General features: G+C 54.0%; 2 protein-coding genes across 2 annotated transcripts in view; both read right to left on the reverse strand.

Annotated features, from left to right (window-relative positions):
* Positions 1-2,229, reverse strand: part of CNDP1 (carnosine dipeptidase 1) — a 42,306-nt gene extending 40,077 nt beyond the window's left edge. Inside the window, exon 1 of the mRNA XM_067015322.1 lies at positions 2,203-2,229. Within this exon, the coding sequence (XP_066871423.1) occupies positions 2,203-2,218 (16 nt within the window). The 5' untranslated portion in view covers positions 2,219-2,229. The remainder of the gene's footprint in view (positions 1-2,202) is intronic.
* CNDP2 (carnosine dipeptidase 2) lies at positions 1,184-19,291 on the reverse strand. The gene is made up of 12 exons (XM_059040071.2): positions 19,189-19,291; positions 16,059-16,148; positions 14,843-14,986; positions 10,674-10,836; positions 8,481-8,569; positions 6,838-7,038; positions 6,500-6,584; positions 5,589-5,749; positions 3,603-3,767; positions 2,563-2,704; positions 2,203-2,350; positions 1,184-1,810 (listed from the first exon to the last, which is right to left on the reverse strand). The coding sequence occupies exons 2-12, from the start codon at positions 16,116-16,118 to the stop codon at positions 1,741-1,743; spliced, it is 1,428 nt and encodes a 475-aa protein (XP_058896054.1). The 5' UTR covers positions 16,119-16,148; positions 19,189-19,291; the 3' UTR covers positions 1,184-1,740.
* Positions 19,292-22,295: the final 3,004 nt, after the last annotated feature.

The raw sequence follows: 22,295 nt of genomic DNA on the forward strand, positions 1-22,295 counted from the left end.
AGACCCTGGATGGTGCCCAGAAGCGAGAAAGCCCGTCTTCCCCCATCCCTCCTTCCTACAGGCTGGGGCTGCAGGCTGGAGCAGAGGCCACGACCTTGACGTTGAAGCCGGGGAGCCCCGCCCGCCCGAGAAAACTGTCATCACCTTGAAGACTGTGTCGTCGTGGTCACAGTGGTCTCACCAATACATGTGGTTTAAGGATCCTGACATGTCTACCACTCTTTCCTGATGCCGTGGACTGAAAGCAAGAGCAAAAGGAACTGTGACTTTCCCTTGGTCGCACGGAGACGCTCAGCTTTCCTTCGGGTCAGGACTCCTCTGGGCTCCTTTTCTTCTGGGTCAGGAATGCAGCCCGGTAAGCTCTCTTTTTCTAAACGAGGCCAGGCAGGGCATCCCTGTTAGTGGTCAGCTTCCTGCCTTCCTGCCGTGGAGCAGCACCATTCGAGGCAAGTCTGGGATTTCACAGTCGGGGAGCGCCTCTCCTCCCGCAGAACAGTGGGGTGAATGCACTTCATGAGCACCCAGTAAAGCTTCTTCCCCTAACTTGAACCTAGAGTTAAAGTGCACAGACCCTGAGCAGGCAGCTCCAGGGACTCGGCGCCTGGAGGGCGCAGGGTGACTGGCACCAGACTGTTTTCCTGGATAAGCCTCCCCGAGGACTAGAGGATGAGTGGTGAGGACGGAGAGAAGGAGGCTGCAGCTCACAGCGCTGCTGAGGACGCTGTGGAGGTGACGCCAGGGGCAAGGAGGAGGACCCGGGCAGTGAAGGAGAGATCCAGGGGCTGAAAGCATGGCTTCCACTCCATCCCGTGAAGTGTCAGGTGTGACAGGGCCCAATAAACAGCACCCCCGTCCCCCATCCCAGTCCCGGCCTGCGAGTCAGGAGGATCAGCAAAGTAGACAAAACACAGACTTCATGAGAAACAAGAGCCTGGTTCCTTCGGGGGACTTTAGTGTGGCCTCCTCCATCAGCTGGGCCGGGGGAATCTGCTCTTTAAACCAGTCTGATGGGCTCTTCCGTGGCTTGGCAGCACCAGGAGTGGGGAGAGGAGAGGACGCGCGAGACGGGCACCGGCGCCCTGAGCCCGGCCCGCAGCCCCGCCAGCCCGCACCGCACAGCTCGCCGTGCACAGGCGCGGGGCTGCGCAGAGAAAGGCGCACAGGCAGCGGCTCCTCCAGAGGCTCAGATTTTATTTTTTATTTAGCAACTCACATTGAGATCAAATAACTCTCCCAGTAGGTTTAGGTTTTGAGGGATCGTAGTAGAGAAGATGTGGAACACCAGTAATGGTTAAGGTGTTGAGAAAAGGAAAGACTGTGCCCGAGACGGCAGCAGACAAAAAGGGTGGCCCTCGAGGCACCAGGCGCCCGCGACTCAATGCTCCAAGTGTGTGCAACCCTGACGCTGGGGGCACAGGTGGGACCAGGAAGCACCAAGGCCTCTCTTTAGCCCAGTGGACATCGACCAGAACTTTCTACAGAAGAACTTGTGCTCTTAGGCCTCGGCTATTTTTCTGGAGACACCACTGAGAATTCAGCTGTCACCCAGGGTCGTTTACAAGCCCCCAGGACTGAACATTTATCGCTGCCGGGACAGGTTAACCCCATCCTGAGACAGGTGGGTGGTCTCGCGTCCACCCCCGGAGGCCTGGAGAATGTGAGGAGAGGCAAAGGAGAGAGGCAGGCTTCCGCGTTCCTGAGCGACGGGAAGAGCGCGAGGTGGCGGGAGGAGGGCGGTGCTCAGTTCTTCAGCTGGGACACCTCGTACAGGTACGCAGCCAGCATCTTGGTGCCTTCAATGTAGTTGAGCCTGACAGGGAGGGACAGTCACCACGCTGGCTGTTGTCCCGAGGGCCGGCACACATGCTGCATTCCTTCCGGAAGCAGACGTCCCACCGTCCTGGCGTGCTGGCCCCGAGTGCTGCTTGCCTTGGTTCTCAAGTCCAGTCCGACTGCCCCACCAGGGACCAGCCCTGGTCCTGGTCTAACGGAACACGCGGCTCTCACCAGGTACTTAGTGTGAAGGGCCTTACCTGGACCGCAGCTGCTCTCTGTCTCTCTGGATGCGAGGTCTCCACCTTGTGTCCTAACACCCAAGGCTCTGTGCTCTCTCCCTGCCCTCCAAGCAGGGCCTTTCTCTGCCTCAGTCCCTGACTGGCCCACCCCAGTCACCCCAAGATGGCCCCTCTTTTCTGCCCTCACCTGTTGAGCTTTTCATTCTGGGAGTGGGCTCCGTCATCTGCTGACCCCACGGGCAACAGCATGACATTCTTCCCCGTGGCCTCCTGAAATGTCAAAGTCACAGGAATACTGCCGCCTTCCCTGGTCAAGTCTGGCTCAACACCAAAAACTGAGGGAGAATGGAGTAAAAGACACTGAGCTTTAGGGCTGTGAGGCCAGGGATCCGCCACAGATCTACTGGCCCGCAACCCCAAGTCCAGATCAGCAGCCCTGCTCTCAAGGTGGGAGGTGGCCCAGCCCAGCCCGCACAGAGACGGAGCCGACACAGCCACACGCCCACGATCTGCCGGTGCCTATCAGCCCCCTAAGAGGACGTCTGACCTGTCTTCAGGGCTCTTCTCCCAGCCAAGTAATGAGGGTGGTTGAAGTCGGATACCCAGGGCTTCCCGCCGTGGCCCAGGTACACCTTGAACTTGTTGGGACTGTGCAGTTCAGCAAACTTCTTGGTCAAGTAGCTTGTAACCTGAAGCACAGGCAGGAGAGACAGACGGTGTCTTACAAGCCTGGCCTCTGACCTAGTGCTGGGGATCTGATCCACATCAGTCTCCGGGGGCGGGTCCACAGTCGCCTACAACAGGTCTATAAGGGGTCTACAGTGACTCTCATCTGCTGCTGCTAAACTCTGATCTGCATAACTACGATAACAGAAAAAGGGATTTTATCACGAAACAAACTTCAGTTATTTAAGGTAAAAGGTAATGTTTTAATTTCAAGCAATTCACCCTTTACGTAGATATTCCCATAGGATGTTAATATTTAAATCCCATATGATGATAACACTTAAATCAAGTTTAAAGAAAATGCCCCTTGACCTGCTTTACAAAAATGGTTACGTCTAAAGCAAAAACAGAGCCAGGTGCTGACCCAGGGTCACCTCGTGATGAGAAAATCTCAGTCCTAGGCTTGGAGAGCGGCTCTCACTTTCCCCTCCCAACAGGGAAAGTCTTGACGCCATCTCTCTGTGAAACCTCCCCGGGCGAGGACGAGGGCCTGCTGCCCCGCAAGCCTGGCTGACGTTCAGATACCAGACGCTGCCCCCCAGTCCTGGACTCTGCCTCTGCTGCTCATCAGGGACCAAGGCCCGTGGACGCCACCGTAACACGTGCAGCCCAGAGTCAGCTACGGCCTTGAGCCTCCGGATGAGGTCAGAGCTGAGATTTTAGCATGCCTCCGCAGCGACAGAGGCCACCCGCACGGGATGCCTTTTCATACGACCTTTACCTCTGATTAGCTATCGCTGAGCTGGCGAGAGCCAAGGACAGGGCTGCACGGGCGGAGACGCGCTCTCCTGCTGCCCAGAGCCCCGGTGGCAGGCGCTGCGCGCACAGCACGCCCTCCCCGCGCCCCCGCGCCCCACGTGCCTGCTCGGTGACCACTTCGGGAGTCATGTCTGGCACGAGCCTGATGGAGAACTTGCCGACCACCTTGCGAGGAATCACGGTCTTGGCCCCCGACCCAGAGAAGGCACCTTCGATCCCGTGGAGGGAGAGGGACGGGTACCGCCATCTGTGCATCAGGATGTCTTTCTGTAGAAAAACGACAAAGTGGGTCGGAGACGGCACCGCCTGCTCACGGACGAGCCCGGCCGGCCTGGGGTCCACACACCATCAGGAAGGCAGGAGCGACCCGGCAGCCGCTACAACAGCCCCCCAAGGGGGCCCCGCACGCCCAGGACGGCCGCAAGCGTGTCCTCTCTGCGCCTCCCAGTGAGTCCGCACTGCCCGGGTCAACAGAACTGACCACACAGGAGCCATGGCGTTCTGGCCGGCCCCACCCATATGAGGGCTGTTGCAGAGCCAGGGGCACCAGGAGGGGGAGGGAGGCATGACCCCAGCCATCCTAGGTCCTGGGCTTATAGGACACCGAGGGTGGGGCAAGCTCCCCGAGGAGGGCAAGCCAGGCCGTGCACCACGTCCTAGGCCGGTGCCCACGGACAAGCCCGGCAGCCTCTGCCATGGGGACCGGCACAAGGCAGCCCCCCGTCTCGCGAGCGTCTACTTGACTCGGCCGCCTCTCACGTCCCTCTCGTCCCAGCGGTGGCACGCGGCGTATCAGGAGAGGACACGCCGCCGCCTGAACCCCTGGGCTTCCTCGGCGACTCAGCACATAACGCTGGACGTGTTTGTGAACCAAAGAGCCCAGTGACAGCCAGAAGGAGCAGACACGGCCCTTAAGCAGACACCGCACATAAAGGCAAACGTTACTGCAAGGCAGCGGGGCAGGAGGAAATACAAACGTGTCCAGAGCCCAACCTTCCCCAGACCCGTCCCTCCCCCGGGACTAGTCTCTCTTGGTCACGGCATCAGGACCCGACCGACTACCACCCGTGAGGACCCCGTCTCGGCTCTGCCTGTGAAATCCTTACTCCACTCAGTCCTCTCCGACATGTCCTGAGCCTGAGGGGTCCCCGGCCCCGCCTCCCCGTCCCCCCAGCGCCCCCTGCAGCCTCACGGCCCCCCAGCCCCAGCGCCTCAGCTCCTATCCCGCCACACGCCCCGCCCGCAGTCTGCCCCCAGCGAGGTCTCACCAGCGCGTCCCTCTACTCAACACCAGCCACACCGCCGTCTTCCAGCACAGCGCATGAGCTCCTCGGCAGATCAGAGGCCTTTCCGTCAGGCATCTTCGCTCCGAACCCCGGGCCTCCATGGCCACCCACGAGCGGGACAGCTGAGCCCTGCTCTGCGGCTCAGCCCCGCCTGCCTCCTGCAGGCCCGGTGGCACTCCTGTCTAAGGAGGCCTCCCCCCACCCCGCCCAGGCGCCAGACCACCCCACGGCGGCCTCCGCACACCCCTGAAGCTTCTCTGCCCGTCTGTCACCTGGAGAGGTGCCACTCAAGGGCCAAGCCCGGCTGTGCTCCTCCTGCAGCCCCAGGGCCGCTGCCGCCGTTCAATTAAAGCTTAGTTAACCACGTGAACTGATACTCACACCTTAGAAACCAGGAACTAAGCTGACTAAGAGAAAAGTCACAACACGATTTTCTCCTGACAGTTAAGTAAACGCTTTGTGCAAATGGTTTCCACCTTAGCACTCAGCTCCGTCAGGGATGGCTTAAATCATCTCTGGCCGGAGGTAAAGCGACTTCCCCGCACGTGCAAATGAGGAAAAGCCCCTGCCTCTCCGCAGACGCCCCCCAGCTCCTGAGCTCTCCACAGTCGACATCTGACATGTTAAAGAGCTCCCAGCTCCCAGCCTGGCGCGTGGTGCCTTCCGGCGCCTGCACCGTCTGGCTGCTCCCGTGCCCGGCGTACACCCGAGTCCTTCCAGCCCTCAGCCTCCTCCCCGGGTCCCCAGGACCGGGGACACTGCAAGCCCGGCAGGGGGCAGGCCTCGCGGCGCCGGGCAGCACCTTGCAGTCGTGCAGCAGGGCCTCTGTCCCCACATCCCGGGCGTACTCCTCCAGGTCGAAGTCGATCTTGTCGTAGAGCTCCAGCTCCTCGTCTGTCACGGAGGCCACCGCCTCACTGATGCCTGGGACGAGGATCTTCCCCTTGCGGTCCACCAAGCAGCCTGGAGGAGTGGGGAGGATGAGCACTCAGCGTGCACGTACTTCTTAAGCCGTTTTGTTACCGTAATAACCCACGGAGGAGAGCGGGGTCACCTTCCGTGTCAGATAAAGGGATGGAGACACGGAAGGTAGGTGAGCCGTCCACGGTCATGGAGCAGGATACACACGGAGCAAACGGGCCCCCGCAGGCCCGCCCTGAAAACCACTCCTCTGTCCAAGATGTCCTGTTTAAGGCATGTCCCACAAGAAACGACCTGCTCCCACGCTGAGGACGGAAAACTGAGGGGGGCAGGGTAGACTCCAGTCCCAGAAAAGTCGACTCAATGCAGGGCAGCCGCCGCCCACCAGGGAAGGAAATAGGACTGAGCACACAGCAGGCAGAGGCCATGTGCTGGCGGGGACACCAGGCAAGGGTGCCGTGGCCTCGCTCTCAAAGGGCTGAGCATGCAGCACACCGCTGCGGCCAGTCACAGTGTCAACTAGACCGAGGCAGACGCCCTCCAGGGATGTGAGACACAATGGCGTCCAGAGGAAGGACGGCTGTGATGCCAGGTGACAGGGCAGGTGGGGTGCTTGAGTCGGGCCGCGGAGACGACGTGGGGGGGAGGGGAGGCAGAAATGAAGCACGGGGGTCTTTTAAAGGGAACAATCAGTGGGGGGGAGGGAGGGACAGAAGGCATGAAGCAGCCTGGAAGCAGTTCCCGCACCAACCTCCCGCCCGACTGCCACGCGGTGACGGAGCCCACGCTCACCCATCAGCATGATGAGGTCGGTCATGGCCTCGTGCACCGAGCCGCCATACACGCCGGAGTGCAGGTCCCTGTTGCTGCATTCCACCTGCGGACACACGGCCACCCTGCTTGGCTGCTCACGGGAGCCCGTTCTTACCACGTGACAGTCAAGTGAGCAAAGAACATTCACACGACCATTTTCGAAATCAAAATCTGCTCCCTCAACAAGCAAAGCAAGGTACTTCCTAAATGCCAGAACTCTGGCAACAAACAAAAAATCCTCCTGGAAATGCCAACCACAGGAGAAAGCACGGGCACCCAGAGCCCTCCCAGCTGCTCCCCGCACAACTCGTGCAGACCTCGATGAAGAAGTAGCAGATGCCCCGGAGCCCGTAGGTGATGCAGGGCTTGTTCTTTCCCAGCCAGTAGTTGTCGGAGATACAGACGTAGTCCACACCCTTAAAGAACGCATCCTTCTGGGCAAAGATCAGTGCGTCCAGGCCTTCAGAGCCAGACTCCTCCATGCCCTCCAGACAGAAGCGGACGTTGACGGGGACTTCCTGGGCAGGAGACCAGAGAAGGAAGGCACTCAGCACTCACGGACTTAGAAGCAACAGCCAGGAAGCCACCCAATGTTGTGAAGTCAGGAATTTCAACTAACCCACTTCCTCCAGACTGACCACTGGGCGGGCTGTGTGTGGCCCACAGAGACCCTCAGTCCCCAGGCGCTGGGCCACCAGGGGACACGTGTGGCTTTGGCCGGTCACCCTTAGAAGGACTCCTTCCAAGGAGCTCTCGGCCCGACCACATCTGCCACTCATCGGGGTCTCTGCACTCACCCAGCGCGAATCAGCGTCTCCAGCAAAGCTGAGCCACGACACAGACAGCCAGAGCCTTCATCTGCGTGGCCACCAGCAGCGCACGCAAGAGCGAGCGCGCTCCCCCCAGCTCAGAAGGTGCTCCACGCACTGCAGGCCTCTTTCCTCCAGAGCTGACAGTGACCCTAAGATGCCACCTGGCTCCTGCTCGGTGGTCTTCTAGGTCTCCCCAAGGCTGTGCTGTGAGGCACGTGGCCCCTCCACAGGAGCGGACGTGAAGCCACACCCGAGCGAGGCGATGCCAGAGGCCATGGAAGGCTGGGCCCGTACGGACTCACGTCTGCGGGGTCCTGGCTCAGAGCTGCCCCCAGACAGCGCTGCTCACCACACGCACCGCACCTCTGCCACTCCAGCGGAACAAGGGTGAGGGGAGGTGCGCTGGGCGGCTCTGCCCTGCACACGGCCACCCCTCCACTCGGCCCTGGAGGAGAGGGACCTTCCCGGCCCGAGCCCAGCTCCCTCGAACCCTTTTCGGATCTACCACCCCACGTCCCGACAAAAATGCTTGTTTCATCATTCTTATCGCAACACAAGATAAAAGCAAGATGCAGAAACTGCCTATATGCTATGATCACAATTAGATTAAAAAGAATTCTTGAAAAGATTGGTCAGTAACAAAATATTAAGTCTCTGAGGCCTGGATTCTAGGCACCTCTTTTTTCTCTCTACTTTTCTGTATTTTACAAACTTTCACCAAGGAGCAGATGTTTCAGTTAAGGAAATATATTTTTAAAAATCAAATTTACTTTTAGGAGGATAAAAACCACACAGAGAAAGTAAGGGTTTGTCGGCTAGCACAGGGCCTGGGTCACTCCCTGGCAAGCACCCACTTCCCAGGCGCGGTCAGAGCCCGGAACTCTCACCAGCCTGGGTCCCTGCTGAGTCACCAACAGGGTGACCTTGGGACAACTGTAAAACCACTGCACCTTCAATGTTTCCCCAAACTGGAAAACAACCTATAAACTGGAAGGTGACCCAGCTGTGCTGCTGCAGTTTGCGGGGGAAGCCTGCTGTCTCCTGGCCCGTGCGCTTTGATCTTTACAGGCGGTTCTGGGAACAGAAAAGTCCCACTCTGCATCCCCAGGTGGAGCAGGTGAATCGGGCGCTAGATGTGGGCAGCGTACCTGACACGTTTTCTGGAAGGCTTCCAGGGCGTTCATCCAGCCGGCCACTGGCCCCTTATCATCGGTGGCTCCTCTCCCGTACAGTTTGCCTAGAACAGCAATCAGCAAGTTCATCAGGTGATGGTCGCAGCGCACAGAAAGGAACACCTCTCGGTGAACATCAGACGACATCCCAGCGCGACCCCACGCAGCCATCCTAAGCCCCTTCTTCGTGTCAGAAGCCCCGTTTCCATTCTGTCAGGAGCCCCAAGTCTCCACCCAACACGATCGTTAGGATCTTCCAGAGGACTCCCCCGATCTAAGAGCGAGCCGTGGGAGTGCGGCCAAGGTCCCCGCCGCCTCAGGGCACGGGCTGCAAACTCAGCTCCGGGGGACCACTGCCACATGGCTAGTGTGTTAAAATCTAGTCCACAGCCAGCCGGCAGCAGCGGGTGAGGGAAACCTGGCTGGACACAGGTGCACCAAGGAGAAGCACATTCTCACCCACACCACAGCCCCGTTTGATGAAGAACAGAGCTGACGTTCGTCACGCACCTCTCTAGGTTGTCACTGAAGGACAGGATGTCGCCCCTCCCCAGTGTAACCGGTCACCTCCTCTCTGCACAGCCACCTCTGGGACCCCCGTACAAAGGCGGGTGTCTGGGCTGGGCACTGGCCACCTTGAAGGACACGAGCAAAACAAGCCCAGACCCTCCTCCCGGACCGGACGCAGTGTAAGGCCCGAGGGAGGCCAGAACCTCGGGCACTGCGTGCTCAGGGGCCCCTCCCGGCCGGTCCTCTGTCCTCCTCACCCTTAGCCTGTTTTCAAGTTCGGCAGGTCAATCTGACCCGCCCCAAAGCAGCATATGGGGCTTAAAGCCATCACTGCCTTGGGGATTTCTTTTCTAAACTAAATCTGCCTTTTACAAAAGCTGAAGAGCTCTTCTAAGACGCATCCTCGTCCCCGTGGCAACGCTGACCAAGCGTCCCCAGGGAGCGGGGCTGGGCTGTTCGGGCCCGGCAGACGGAGGCCGAGAGCACCCACCCCCGGGCCGGCGCGCCAGCAGGCATGTGTGGGCAGCGGCTCCGGGCTATGGCGGCGCTCCAGGTTCTTCCATCCTGCGTGTCTGTGTGTCTGTCTGGGGGTGGGCTGTCAGGGAGGAGCTGAGCAGTAGGAGACCAGGGCTGGCACAGGATGAGGCGCAATGAGGGGAGAGAAGATGGGGCCCGTTGGGTCCCCCGAGAGGCACCGCTGTTGGGCAGGGCGGGAGGCAGTGCAGGACCCACCTCCACAGGCCAGGGGAGGGCCTTGCAAGGGGGAAGAGAAGGGGCCGGACGAGGACGACCTCCGGGGGTCTTGGTGCGGGGGGAGGGCAGGAGGGGCGCTGCCGCCGGGAGAGGTGAGAGGGGACGAGAGGAAGGGCGGGCGCCCAGGCCCTGGACTGAGGACACGTTAGCAAGCGCACTCTGAGGACCGCTGTGCGCAGCAATGATGTGACTGTCCCTGAGCCGGGGAAGCTCCGACAGAAACTCAGCGTTTTCCCGCAAGAAAGGTTTTACTTAAAGACGGTCTGGACTCGGCCCAAGGGGACAAGGAACAAACAAAGCGGCTGCTCGATGTGGCAAAAGGCCGCGTCCAGTGCGGAAACGTGAATGTTCAGTGACGAAGGCAGGAGGAGCCTTTACCCGGGGCGGGTTGGGGGGCAGCGAGTAGAGGGACCAGTGCGGGAGGCCGTGAAGAGGTGCGCGAGGTGCCCGCGAGGCCCAGCCCGGGAGCCCTCGATGGCTTCACTGAGCCGTCACTGCCATCCTCACCAGGGCAGCAGGCATCGGGGAGAGGCCGACGCTTCCCTAAACCCTGACGGGAGCTGCTAAAATGAGCCACAGAAGCAGCTACGAATTGGATCCGATTTGGATCCCAGGTTTTGGGAGGCCACACCGCCTCAATTCAGATCGGGCTTCCCGGGAAAGTGTCAGCAGGAGAGGGAAGCCCAGCAGGCCCAAGGCCCCAGAGACCCGGTTCCACAAAGAAAGGAAGGCTTTCGGAGGTTTCAAGGATGGATGCACACACGTGAGGCTTCCAGAACCCAATTTCTAGATCATGTACAAACAGCCAGCTCTGGAAGGACAACCCAGAGGCCTTAGGGTGCTCCCCTTAGGGTGTACCTCCTAAGCAAATGCCACAAGTCCTCTTCCTGGGGGAAGCGTCCCTACCGTCTCGCTCCACCAAGGTGAAGGGCTCGCTGTCCCAGCCGTCCTCCAGGGCTGCCGGCTGCACGTCCAGATGTCCATAAATGCACACCGTTTTCTTCTGCGGGTCGGAGCCCAGTGTGCCAAGTAAAATGGGTGGAAGTGGTATCTCCGAGCCATCAGGGAGCTGGGGTAGGAGAGGAGGCCATGGAGGACAGGCTTTGTTTAAAGAGGGTGGTGTTTACAGCAGAGGTTATCAACATGCCCTGGACAATCTTATGTGTTCTCATCGACCACTTCTATTGCAGGGTTCAAGATCATACTGTTCAACCGAGTCATTAATTAACAAGAATACACTTTCCTGTAATCCAGAGTACAGAGACTGGACTGTGGCCATACCAGCCTCAACGTGCCCCATCTCATCAGAGCACAGAGTGAATTACGTTTACCAACTGCAGGTGGCTTGGTAAATTTTTAAAGGTTGATTTTTGAAAAACACTTTTATGTAACAAAACATGAGTTTGGGATGCAGCGTAGTTCATTATTTTCTAAAATAATGTATAAAAACTACTGTAATCTTAAAGCAGAAGACACATTTCGAAGTTTTTTATGGCAAGTACAATCATGCGCAGAAAGGGCCACAGACCAGGACGCGAGGAACTGCAATCTGCAGCAGGCCACGCTGCCTCAAGCCACAGCAAAGGGCCACAGACCGGGATGCGAGGAACTGCAATCTGCAGCAGGCCACGCTGCCTCAAGCCACAGCAAAGGGCTAGACCGGGATGCGAGGAACTGCAATCTGCAGCAGGCCACGCTGCCTCAAGCCACAGCAAAGGGCCAGACCGGGATGCGAGGAACTGCAATCTGCAGCAGGCCACGCTGCCTCAAGCCACAGGAAAGGGCCACAGACCGGGATGCGAGGAACTGCAATCTGCAGCAAGCCACGCTGCCTCAAGCCACAGGAAAGGGCCACAGACCGGGATGCGAGGAACTGCAATCTGCAGCAGGCCACGCTGCCTCAAGCCACAGGAAAGGGCCACAGACCGGGATGCGAGGAACTGCAATCTGCAGCAGGCCACGCTGCCTCAAGCCGCACGAGCTGGGGCTCCTTCTGAGCCTCTCCCAAAGGCCATGTCAGCCTCCCAGTCCCCTAAGCACGGGGGACAGATATTAATCACGGGATCCTCTCCTCATCTAGGGTAGAAATGCAGGTGTACGGAGGCAAGTCAGTGCCAAGCCCCACATCAAACTCAGGTCCCTTCCGACATTCACATCAGCTGAGCGTCTGCACCTTCCATGGTAAACCATGGCCCCTAAAGGCCCTGCAAAACACCTGGCATGCCATCCTCCTCGCCCCTTCCTGCAGTGTAAGAGGACAACCCGAGGTCCTTACGAAGTGCCACCAACGGCGGGGAGGGCGAAAGGAGCACGTCCTGCGTTTCAACTGCAGGAGCGAGGATGAGTCACAGAGGAGCCATCACACCTGGGTGTCAGGCCAGCTACTAGCAAACGCTCTGAAGACATACGTAACTACACAGAACACACAAACCTCACTGGTGATGAAGCTACGGTAGCGACTTACAGTGAAGAAGTAAAATGAGCAGCAGCTAAAAGCAACAAGCAAATCAGGACAAGGCTGGTGATGGGCTGGTACAAGTGTCCTTCTCCAAACTCCCGGGGGCACTGAGCACCTCTACGTGTCCACGCACGCATCAGAGAACGCTCCAGGCCACCGCGTGCTCTCAGGATACAGGATCTGTCTTTCCAGTACACCCGACTCATAAATGCCAACTTAAGTACCTGCTGCTGACCCTGCAGCTGCCCACGCGCAATCCTGGACTCCACCTCACCGCGCACCCGCGCGAGCTGCCCTGGGGCTGTGTCCTCGCGAGGACGGCCTGTAGCCGCCAGGGCAAAGAACCTGCTCGAAACCAAACGCCCCGACCTGGTCACACAAGACACGGGGTGCTGCGGTCCCAGCTGGCCTTTAGCTCGCCTCATAGGAAAGGGATTTTTAAACAACAGATTTTCTCTAAATAAATCTCTGCTCCAGGCAGCTCCTCTGAAACACTTCAGCATTTTCTAAGAAGCCACTTGGGCCCACAGATATTCGTGCCGCAAACTGCAAATCTCTCTCTGGGTTTCCCCACTTACTCAGATGTCACAGGACAAGGCCTGGGAGAGAGACACAGTGACGTGTTTACAGGGAGAACATGCTTTCCTCTCCCAGCACCTGTCTGGGCACAAGTCTGTGACACGGGGTCCTCACATCTCCCTCCTTTCCACCCATTCTAATGGCCACCACATAAGTCCAGCTCCCGACCCCTGACCCACTGCACCGGCGCCGGGGGCTCTTCCGTCACTGCTCTGCTCAAGAGCCATGACTGCCCCATTTGCTGAGCTCCTCTGTCTGGCGCTCGGGCCCTCAGGGACGGGGCCCGCCACTGCCTGGGGCGGCGCTGTGCTGCAGGCAGGCCGGACACGACGGCTCCTGCACCGACCCTGGCAGGGAGGCCCCAAGAGCCCCAAATCAGCCCTCCCACCATCACACCGGTCCCAGAGCCTTGCCCAGCAGGGACAGGGCCCCCAACATCATCTCTCCTCCGTGAGCCTGAAGCTACCCCAGCTTCTGCGCATACAAGTGCTGACAGCCACCCCACACCTGCCCCAAGTCACCACCACCTCCAGAAAAGGGCAACACCGCTGCCAGGTGACTGATGGACAGAGGGGACCACGTGCGCTATGGCTGCACCCCACGAGGGCCTTGGCAGAGCTTCTCTACCAGTGATGAAAGCTGCCAGCTCCTGCCCTCATAAAAGTAGGCATTACGGGCTTCCCTGGTGGCGCAGTGGTTGAGAATCCGCCTGCCAATGCACGGGACACAGGTTCGTGCCCCGGTCCGGGAAGATCCCACATGCTGCAGAGCGGCTGGGCCCGTGAGCCGTGGCCGCTGAGCCTGTGCGTCCGGAGCCTGTGCTCCGCAACGGGAGAGGCCGCGACAGTGAGAGGCCCGCGTACAACAACAACAACAACAACAAGGAGGCATTATGGAACTCAAATAGTGTGGCAGTCATTCAGTCTTTCATGGAAGGTCCTTTCTGAAGGACCTCACTGTAACATCTGTGTTAAACAGATTAGATCCATCTATTTTAACAAAACAACTCTTAAAAATTATTTGCCACCTAGATTTTTTTTTAATGTATTAGGAAAAAAGGAAGAGGAAGCAAGTCAAGTATGCTCCTAACAGAAACTAACTCAAAGAAACTTGGTTTAGCCTCTCATGAGTGGGCAAAGTGCCAGGAAGCTCTAATGTGTCTTAAGTAACCCTCAGTTAACTATTAAGTCTGTGGTCAGAAAAAATCTCACACAAACCACACTGGACTGGGAATCGGAAGGCCCAGATTTTAAACTCCTTTGCCATGGGCCTATTATTGGTTCCCAGGGAGACAGAGACCACCTGGGCCTCTGGGTCCTTCCATTTATGAAAAGAGCTGAATGTCCATTACTGAAATCCCAGGATATAGTTTCAACGGACACATAAATCATCAGGCAAGAGAACCAAGATAAACCAAACCCAGTTATCACTGCAACATAAAACAGTGTTACAAACTTTGAAAATGCATGCCATGAAACATGTAATTAACATGGGAATGAAATCATCTGAAAGGAAAATAGTGGAATAATGTACCCTAAAGTGAAACTGTTCATTCAAGTTAGAATCTGTCAGAATCCTGCATTAAAATGCAACTGAGCCCCAAGTCCCACACATAAAGTAGCCTTTTTCCAGGAACAAGTCCTGAAAAGTGCTGTTTCTACCAACTAGGGACATAGTGGGTGCGAGTGGGAGTCTCCGTTAGTTTTGCATCTGATTGGCAAAGAGCAACTTCCTGGTCTGAAGGCTGACTGACTTCTGGGAAGGAATGTCAGCTCGCCTCAGAATGGCCATTATGTTAACTCCTGCTTAGATAACACCCAACAGTTCTTCCAGGAGAACAGCGATGAGTATCGCAAATCTCTCTCTAACCCAGCTCAAGAAATCACACAGTTTAGCATCCAAATCAGGCCTTCTTTGTTTGTCTGAAAGACCAGCAGGTTATCTGGAGCAAAGACGTGTAAGAACTAGCCAAGGCCTATCAACTCCTCCGTAAACCTGCTGCGGTGGCTCTGCAGTGAGGAGAGTGCCGGCCGCATACCTTCTGGTTCCCAATGTCCACCAGCTCCACGGAGCCCCCCAGCTGCTTGATGTCAGCGGCGGCGACCTCCATCATCCTCCTGATCTCGCCTCTTTTCTCCGGCCACGCAGACACGCTCTGGATGGCCACCCATTCTGCAAGTTTCTGTTTGTGGGTAATAAGCAGAAGGGATTCTGAAAAGGTGCTCCTTGAGGAAGGAAAGTACTCACAAGTGTGCCACTGTCAGGCCCACAAAGGTCACTTGCTACCTGAGGCCACTCCATTTGGAACATGCTGCCCAGACGCAGAAGAGCTCCATGGCATCTGCTTTTTGCTTAAGATATAAAGGGACTACCTGTACTGACTCTACACCAAGAACTATACAGCATGACAGGAAAATCGTTAACCATTAAGCATGATGTGAGTGTAACATGTACAAAGTTCCATAAACATGTTTATATCTGCATCTGACAAAATTACAACTGAAAGATACAGAAAATACCCAATATTTTCAGAGTCCAAGTTGGCTTATTTATCATCCTGATGATGGCCAAGTTCTCTAATATATAAGTTTTAGAATGAGAACTCTAAAGATTTCACTTGAAATATTTCTACCAAGGGCGATTTTAATGTGATTCTTTAAGTTAACACCAAGAAACAGATTAATACATAACATTACCAAATCATTTAAAACATGCTAAATGTAAAATAGTTCTTTATACCTACCACAAGAATAAACAAAAATCTTCAATTAGCTTTGCCATTTCTAGAAACACGTATTAAGAGTTTCTGTCAAAACCCAACTTATATACTGTAATGAGAAAGCAGAGGAAGAGACCTCTAGACAATACACATTTTTTTAGTTACTTTTTTTGTGTGTGGTGAGAACGCTTAAGATCTACTCAAGTACATGATACAGTATTGCTGACTATAATCACCACGCAGTACACTGGATCCCCAGAACTTACCCATCTTGTAACTGAAGTTTGTACCCTTTGGCCAACACCTCCCCAGTTCCCCACCCACTGACAACCACTGTTCAACTCTCCACTTCTCTGAGCGCAACTTTTTCAGATTCCACATGTGAGATCACACTAGCGTTGGTCTTTCTCCATCTAGACAGTATTTTTAACACTTGATTAGAACAGCATAATTCATGTTAGCTCCTTGAAAGTTTCTCTGGGTGCCATGGAATTAAACTGAACTTGAAAGCTTACTAGAATAAACTTTCCCTTACCTTAACGTAGCGATCCTGATTCTCATCAACGTACTTAAACAGAGCAGTGAGGGCCGACATCTTTCAACCAGACCACAGACCTTGGAGATTCTTGGAAGGAAGAAGAATCTGTCAGCGTTGCCTCGAGACAGGGTCCAACTGATCAACAGGCCTGGAGGCACTTGTGCAGGATCATAAACTGTACTCCACCCCCCGACCAGCACTGGATGCGGTTGTCACGAGGACTCCAGAGAGTGACCTCGGCAGATACAGTGGTTCTGGAAAGCAGTTAGAGGCTCAGGCTGATCTCCATTCTTTTTTCAGAAGGAAAAGGTACACAGAATTGTGTGTCAAAATGGAAGGTAATCGAAGGAAGGGCCTGAGTTGAAGACAATCTGATATAAATTAAAAGCAGGTATTCCCCAGGAGCACTGACATACCGGCATTTAAAAAAGTTTTTTAAAAATTAATTTTACTATCTTAAAGGACACAACTTCCCCTTACTATTACCACAGAGAAAATAATCACTCCAAGGCTCCCAGCAAAAATGTCACGTCTTGTCTCTATGCCACAAACCAACAACACAGCAAACAAAGCCCAAGGAGAGGATCGTAATTCAGTTTAAGGAAACTGACAACCTGGGCCCAGAAACAGCCAAGACAACTTACGAAACTCCACTAGGACCCAATTAAGATTAAAGAAACTTCCAGCCTCCCAGGTGCATTTTCTAACATCCAGTTTCTGCTCTGTGAGACCCAACATGTCCTGCTCCACCTTACAAATACAGGGGAAAAGAAATCATGTGACTCATCATTTTTTTTGGTTTGTTTGGCCATCTCTCAAGGCATGCAGGATCCTATTGATAGTTCCTCAACTAGGGACTGAACCCGTGCCCACTGCAGTGGAAGTTCGGAGTCCCAACCACTGGACCGCCAAGGAAGTCCTGACTCAATCTTCTTTAAAAACTGGAATCAATAAGAAGCACAGAAAATCCTGGAACTGGCACTTTCAAAATTGGTTCTCCCTCCTTCCTCCAACTGACAACTCAGATTCCATCACGTGGCAAGACTCAAACCTCAGCAGTGACAGGAAGAAAGTGCTCAGGGACAGGGAGCAAACTCAGCGCCGCAGTGACAGGAAGTATTTCAGAACTGCAGCTGCAGAGTCACAAAACCCTATTACATCTCTGTAGTTATGGAGCAGAACGCCAGAAAAGCGCCTGCGTATGGACACGCTGTCGTTAAAGAGCATCTTTTTCTTGGTATAGGATTCTGAAGTGACTTCTAAAGACAGGAGAGACTTTATCCACTGAGACATGAAGTCTGGCAACAGATCGAGGAAGTGCAGTGTGAGTTCAGTAAGGTCAATCCTCCTCCCACACCCACAAAAGAGCATACAAACCTTCCAGCCAACTCAGAGGGTTTCAGCTGAGGCTCTTACCTCAAAGACAGGGATCCCTGAATGCAGAGGCACAGCATACAAGTCAAAGTTTTCAATCACAAAAGAAACCTTATTTAGCAGGACAATATGCAACATCAGGTACTTTTCATTTGAGTTTCTGGTCATTAAATGCCACAAATCCCACACTCACTGTGATATATTCTCATTAATATTATGTTCTTTGAGGCCCAATTAACCGATGGCCTTCTAGCAAAAGTCAAAGATTCAACTATCTAAGCTGCACCTTTTTTTTTTTTAACATCTTTATTGGAGTATAATTGCTTTACAATGGTGTGTTAGTTTCTGCTTTACAACCAAGTGAATAAGTTATACATATACATATGTTCCCATATCTCTTCTCTCTTGTGTCTCCCTCCCTCCCACCCTCCCCATCCCACCCCTCTAGGTGGTCACAAAGCACCGAGCTGATCTCCCTGTGCTATGTGGCTGCTTCCCACTAGCTATCTATTTTACATTCGGTAGTGTATATATGTCCATGCCACTTTTTATTAAAGGAGAGTAAACAGAGACCGAGACCGACTGCTCAGCTCTGCAGGCCACCTCACCAAGGCTGGAGAAAAAGCAACTGCTCCTCTGAACTGCTAACCCAGTCAGAGAGGTCAGGCCAGGCCCATTCCTCCCTCCCACTCACGGTTCTGGTTATTCCCGTTTCACCACTTCTTTTATGTGCCCTGGTGAACTCCATTTATTAGGGTGAAAGCACTGAGCTGGAGTGAGCAAAAGCAAATATCACCCCCTCGAAAGAAATGCCAGCCTCACTCTCCTCTTGGAATCTAAGGTTCTGGGGAGTAACATAACTTCAACAGTGAAACTAGTGTGAGAGGAAGAAGTGATACGGTAGCACCTGGAACCATCCAGCAATGCCTACGAATGATTCTCCCAGTTCTGAGTGCCCCCATCCTGTCCCGCACTGATTCAAGGCACATGGTACCCTAAACAAACACCTGAATCATGGCTTCAAATCTGTGTAAAACCACTGAAACAGCTGTGGAGACCTCTGGTTTGCCCAATCTAGACCTTCAATCCAAACGTACAGTTCTACAGAATTACTTCTCGCCACCCCTCCCTGCAAACAGCAAGGACGACAAAGGCATGAATAAAACCTGCACCAGATCACTGAGCCAGCACTAGGATCCCGTGTCGGCGGCGCGGGCGGCTCGGAGGCCCTGCCCGCGAGGCCCAGGGTTTCAAGGACTCGGTGCAGGCCGAACCGGGACCAGGCATCACTCCATTTGACAGGTGAGAAAACGGAAGCTGCCTGAGAGCGGCCAGCTGCAAAGGCCCAGCCTTAAATGTGGGCGGGGGCTAGAGACCCCTGACTCCGGGCCTCTGACCCCCGGGCGCAGGCCGTCCCCGCGACACCTAACTCAGGCTTCCGCCAAGGGCTCTGTTAAAAGAGACAGGCTTTAGTTTTCTGCGGGCCTCGCCGAGGGAGGGTCGAGAGACCGGCGCGCGCGCGTCCTCCCCGCCTCCCCAGAGCCCGGACCCCCGAGTGGGCCTTTTGACCCGACACCCTCTTCCCCCGTCAGGCCGGCCACGCGCGGAGCGGGCCTGCGTCCTCGGCACCCCAGCCGCGCCCGGCCTCCCCTGCTCCCCCGGAGGCGGCCCGGGGCCCCACGCTCCCGGCCTCCGCCCCGCTGCCGCCGCCCTCAAGGGCCTCCCCGCCTAGCGGTCCATGACAGCAGCTCACCAGCCCGCCGCTGCCGCCTCGCCGCTTCCGTACCACATGCCCCGGTCACGCCCCCTGCGCGGGCCCAACCCACCGCCGCCCCGCCGCCGCCCCGCCCACCAATCCCTGCCCTTGTCCGGAGAGCAGGCGTCGCCCCGCCCCCGACGCCGTGCCGTCCACCAATCGCGGGCCTTTCTGGAGGGCGTCGCCCCGCCCCCGCGGTGGTCCCGCCCTTCCACGGCGCGGTACGGGGGCGGGAGGCGGGAGGCGGGGGCGGGGGCGGGGCTGAGACCCGGGGAGGCGGGGCTCCGAAGCACCTACCTGGGCAGCGACATCCCTCCGTCCACCGCCTAGTGCTTTCACGCAGAGGTCTGAGAAGTGGTCTTTAGTGCAAGGTGGTCCGAAGTGGGGGCGCCCACACACACTCCGAACCCTCCCGCTGAAAGCTCCCGTCCCCGCAAGCTCCTGAGGAGCGCGCGTTGCAATTTCACGTACCTTTGGCACTTCGCTCGCCGAGCCTTCACCAGTACTATTGCTGAGAGGGGGAAATATTTTAGTATTTAGTCTTCCAATAATCCTAGGAATTAATGAAGAAAGTAGACCCACCATTTACTTATTCAGCCTCTAATACTTCTCTTTTTAACCCTTACAAGGATCCTTGGGAGTACGATTATCTCCATTAGACTATTCCCCCCAAATTTGGCAAAACTTTTACCCCCTTTATTCTTTGTTTAATAACAAGTTTAATAGTTGCAAGGGATGTAGTTTCCCACACCTTGTAAATGTTTTGAAATAAAATTACCTAAATTTTTACATGGTTTGTTTTTCCTTCGAAATTCTATTTCCATCCATATCCCTCACAGAATTTTGTCAAATTAAAACAAATTTATACTTGAGAGTCTTTTATTGATGATACTATCATACTTCTCTGCAACAGAATATGTATAAAAATTTAAATAAGTATTTACTTTACTATAGCTAGAAAGTTCTAAGTGTTAAATCTTTCCTCTGGGCTAAATTCTCATTACAATTATTAGTAGTACATGATTGATTAAAAATACCACCTACATATGTTATATGCTGTGGTAAAGAATTTTTTAGCTATTTAAAGTAATTTATTGGAAATATATCCTTTACTCATATCTATTAGGCTTTAAAAAATTAGTTCAGTTATCTATAAATGAGATTATTGCTTGAATAAGACAGGATTCGGTGAAAAACACAGCCAAAAAAAGGTGATTTAGAATAAAATCCACAATACGTTACCCATACATTAAAATTTTATGGGCATGTGGTAGAAATAAATAAGAACAAAGAGGAAGCTTGGGTCCAAGTAAAAAGTGAATGTGCATTTACAGTACCTACTAATCATTTGACAAAAGTTAATGAAAATGTTTCTCCTGCAAATCTGAATAAAAGTTAAGAAAATGCACAATTTAATCTTGATACAAAACTCTTTTACTTGGAAATATAATGTTAATTGTCAGTAGATGGAACTTTCTACCTCCTACCCCCTGAAATAAAGCAAAACATGCAACAGACAGGTGGTCTTGAGTGAGGAGGCGTTCTCCGACAACATACTTTCAAACTGTATTTCAAAATGTCCCTTTGTTTGGAGCATTTTGGCTTTTAAAGAGGTAATAAATGTACAGCACTTCGAACGATGCCCGGGGTTGAGTGTCTGGGTCTGCTCAGGCTGCTATAACAGAATATCAAAGACTGGATAGCTTATAAACAACAGGAATATATTTCGAACAGTTCTGGAGTCTGGAAATCTAAGATCAAAGTGCTACCGGGTTCAGTGTCTGGTGAGAGCCCGCTTCCTGGTTCATGGACGCTGTCTTTTCAATGCGACCTCACGTGGCAGAAAGCTCTCTCTGGGGTCTCTTTTATAAGGACGCTAATCCCATTAATGAAGGCTATGCCCTCATGACCTTATCACCTCCCGAAAGGCCTAAATACCAAATACCTCCAAATACCAGCCCCTTGGGGATTAGGTCTCAACATATGAATGTTGGGAGGACACAAACCTGCAGTCTGTGTAGCTCTGAGTGTCTTGTAGAGGAATGCAGGAAGGCAGTAAGGACAGCAGGTGGCTCCACTGCCAGCCGGTTCTCAGGTTTATCTGCTGTAGGAGAGAGAAACCATGGAATTGGGGCAGCTGGAAATTGGTGCCCTTAAAACCTTCTGAGCCCTTCTTTAAAAGTCTTCTTGTGTCCATGGGTATTTCAGTCTGAAGACCACTGCCTTACCCAGCGATTAAGTAAATGAGCTAATATTTAAACCTAAGGGTGCAAAGCTAGAAATCTCCAGCAGGTGGCGATGCAATCCAGTCCTTCTTGGGTAAAGGATGCTTTGCAGATTGCTCGGTATTGACAAATCTGATCTTAGTTTAAGGAGCTAAGTAAACAGGTTCCTCTTCTTTGCTGGATTTTTTTGGGGAACAGGGACACTATGAGAGAAGACAAAGAAAGAGTTATGTGGTCGGGTGACCAGAGGTTGAGTGCTTCAGAAAGAGAAATGACATGACTTATTCTGAGAATGTAGGGAATATCAGCATCACGAAAGTTACCATTGATTACAGATCCGTTGATACAACATTAGATCGTGGTTCCAATCACCACGATTTTCAGTACCCAGCACGGTCACAGAGCTGAGTCTGCAGACTCCCAGGCAGTTCTGTTTAACCAGGCTTAACTAAGCACACAGACCGTGGGAGCACCCACCACCCTAGAAGCTTGAGAATTTTCCTGAGCACGGGGGCCACTTTGGAGGAGCCTAATTGTTCTCGGAAACCCAGATGCAGAGAAGTGGTAGGTCACCGCGTTAGATGCCTGCCAAGTTGGATGGCACAAAGAGGGAACAGCGGGGGAGGACGCTAGGAGGGGGCAGCAGACGCCAGCCTTGCTCCACACGCCTCAGCCCCAAAGGGGCTGCTGAGCTCCAGTCCCCCCAAAGTGGTCTCTGCGGGTTTCCCGCAGTGTGTCTGTCACACACGGCCCCCCATTCTTTTTTTAAATATATAAATAAATTTATTTAATTTATATTATATATATATTTTTATATATAAATAGATAAATTTATTTAATTTATATTATATATATTTATATATATAAATATATAAATAA

The sequence above is a fragment of the Kogia breviceps genome, chromosome 15 (assembly GCF_026419965.1).
Source record: "Kogia breviceps isolate mKogBre1 chromosome 15, mKogBre1 haplotype 1, whole genome shotgun sequence".
Taxonomy (NCBI): Eukaryota; Metazoa; Chordata; class Mammalia; order Artiodactyla; family Physeteridae; genus Kogia; species Kogia breviceps.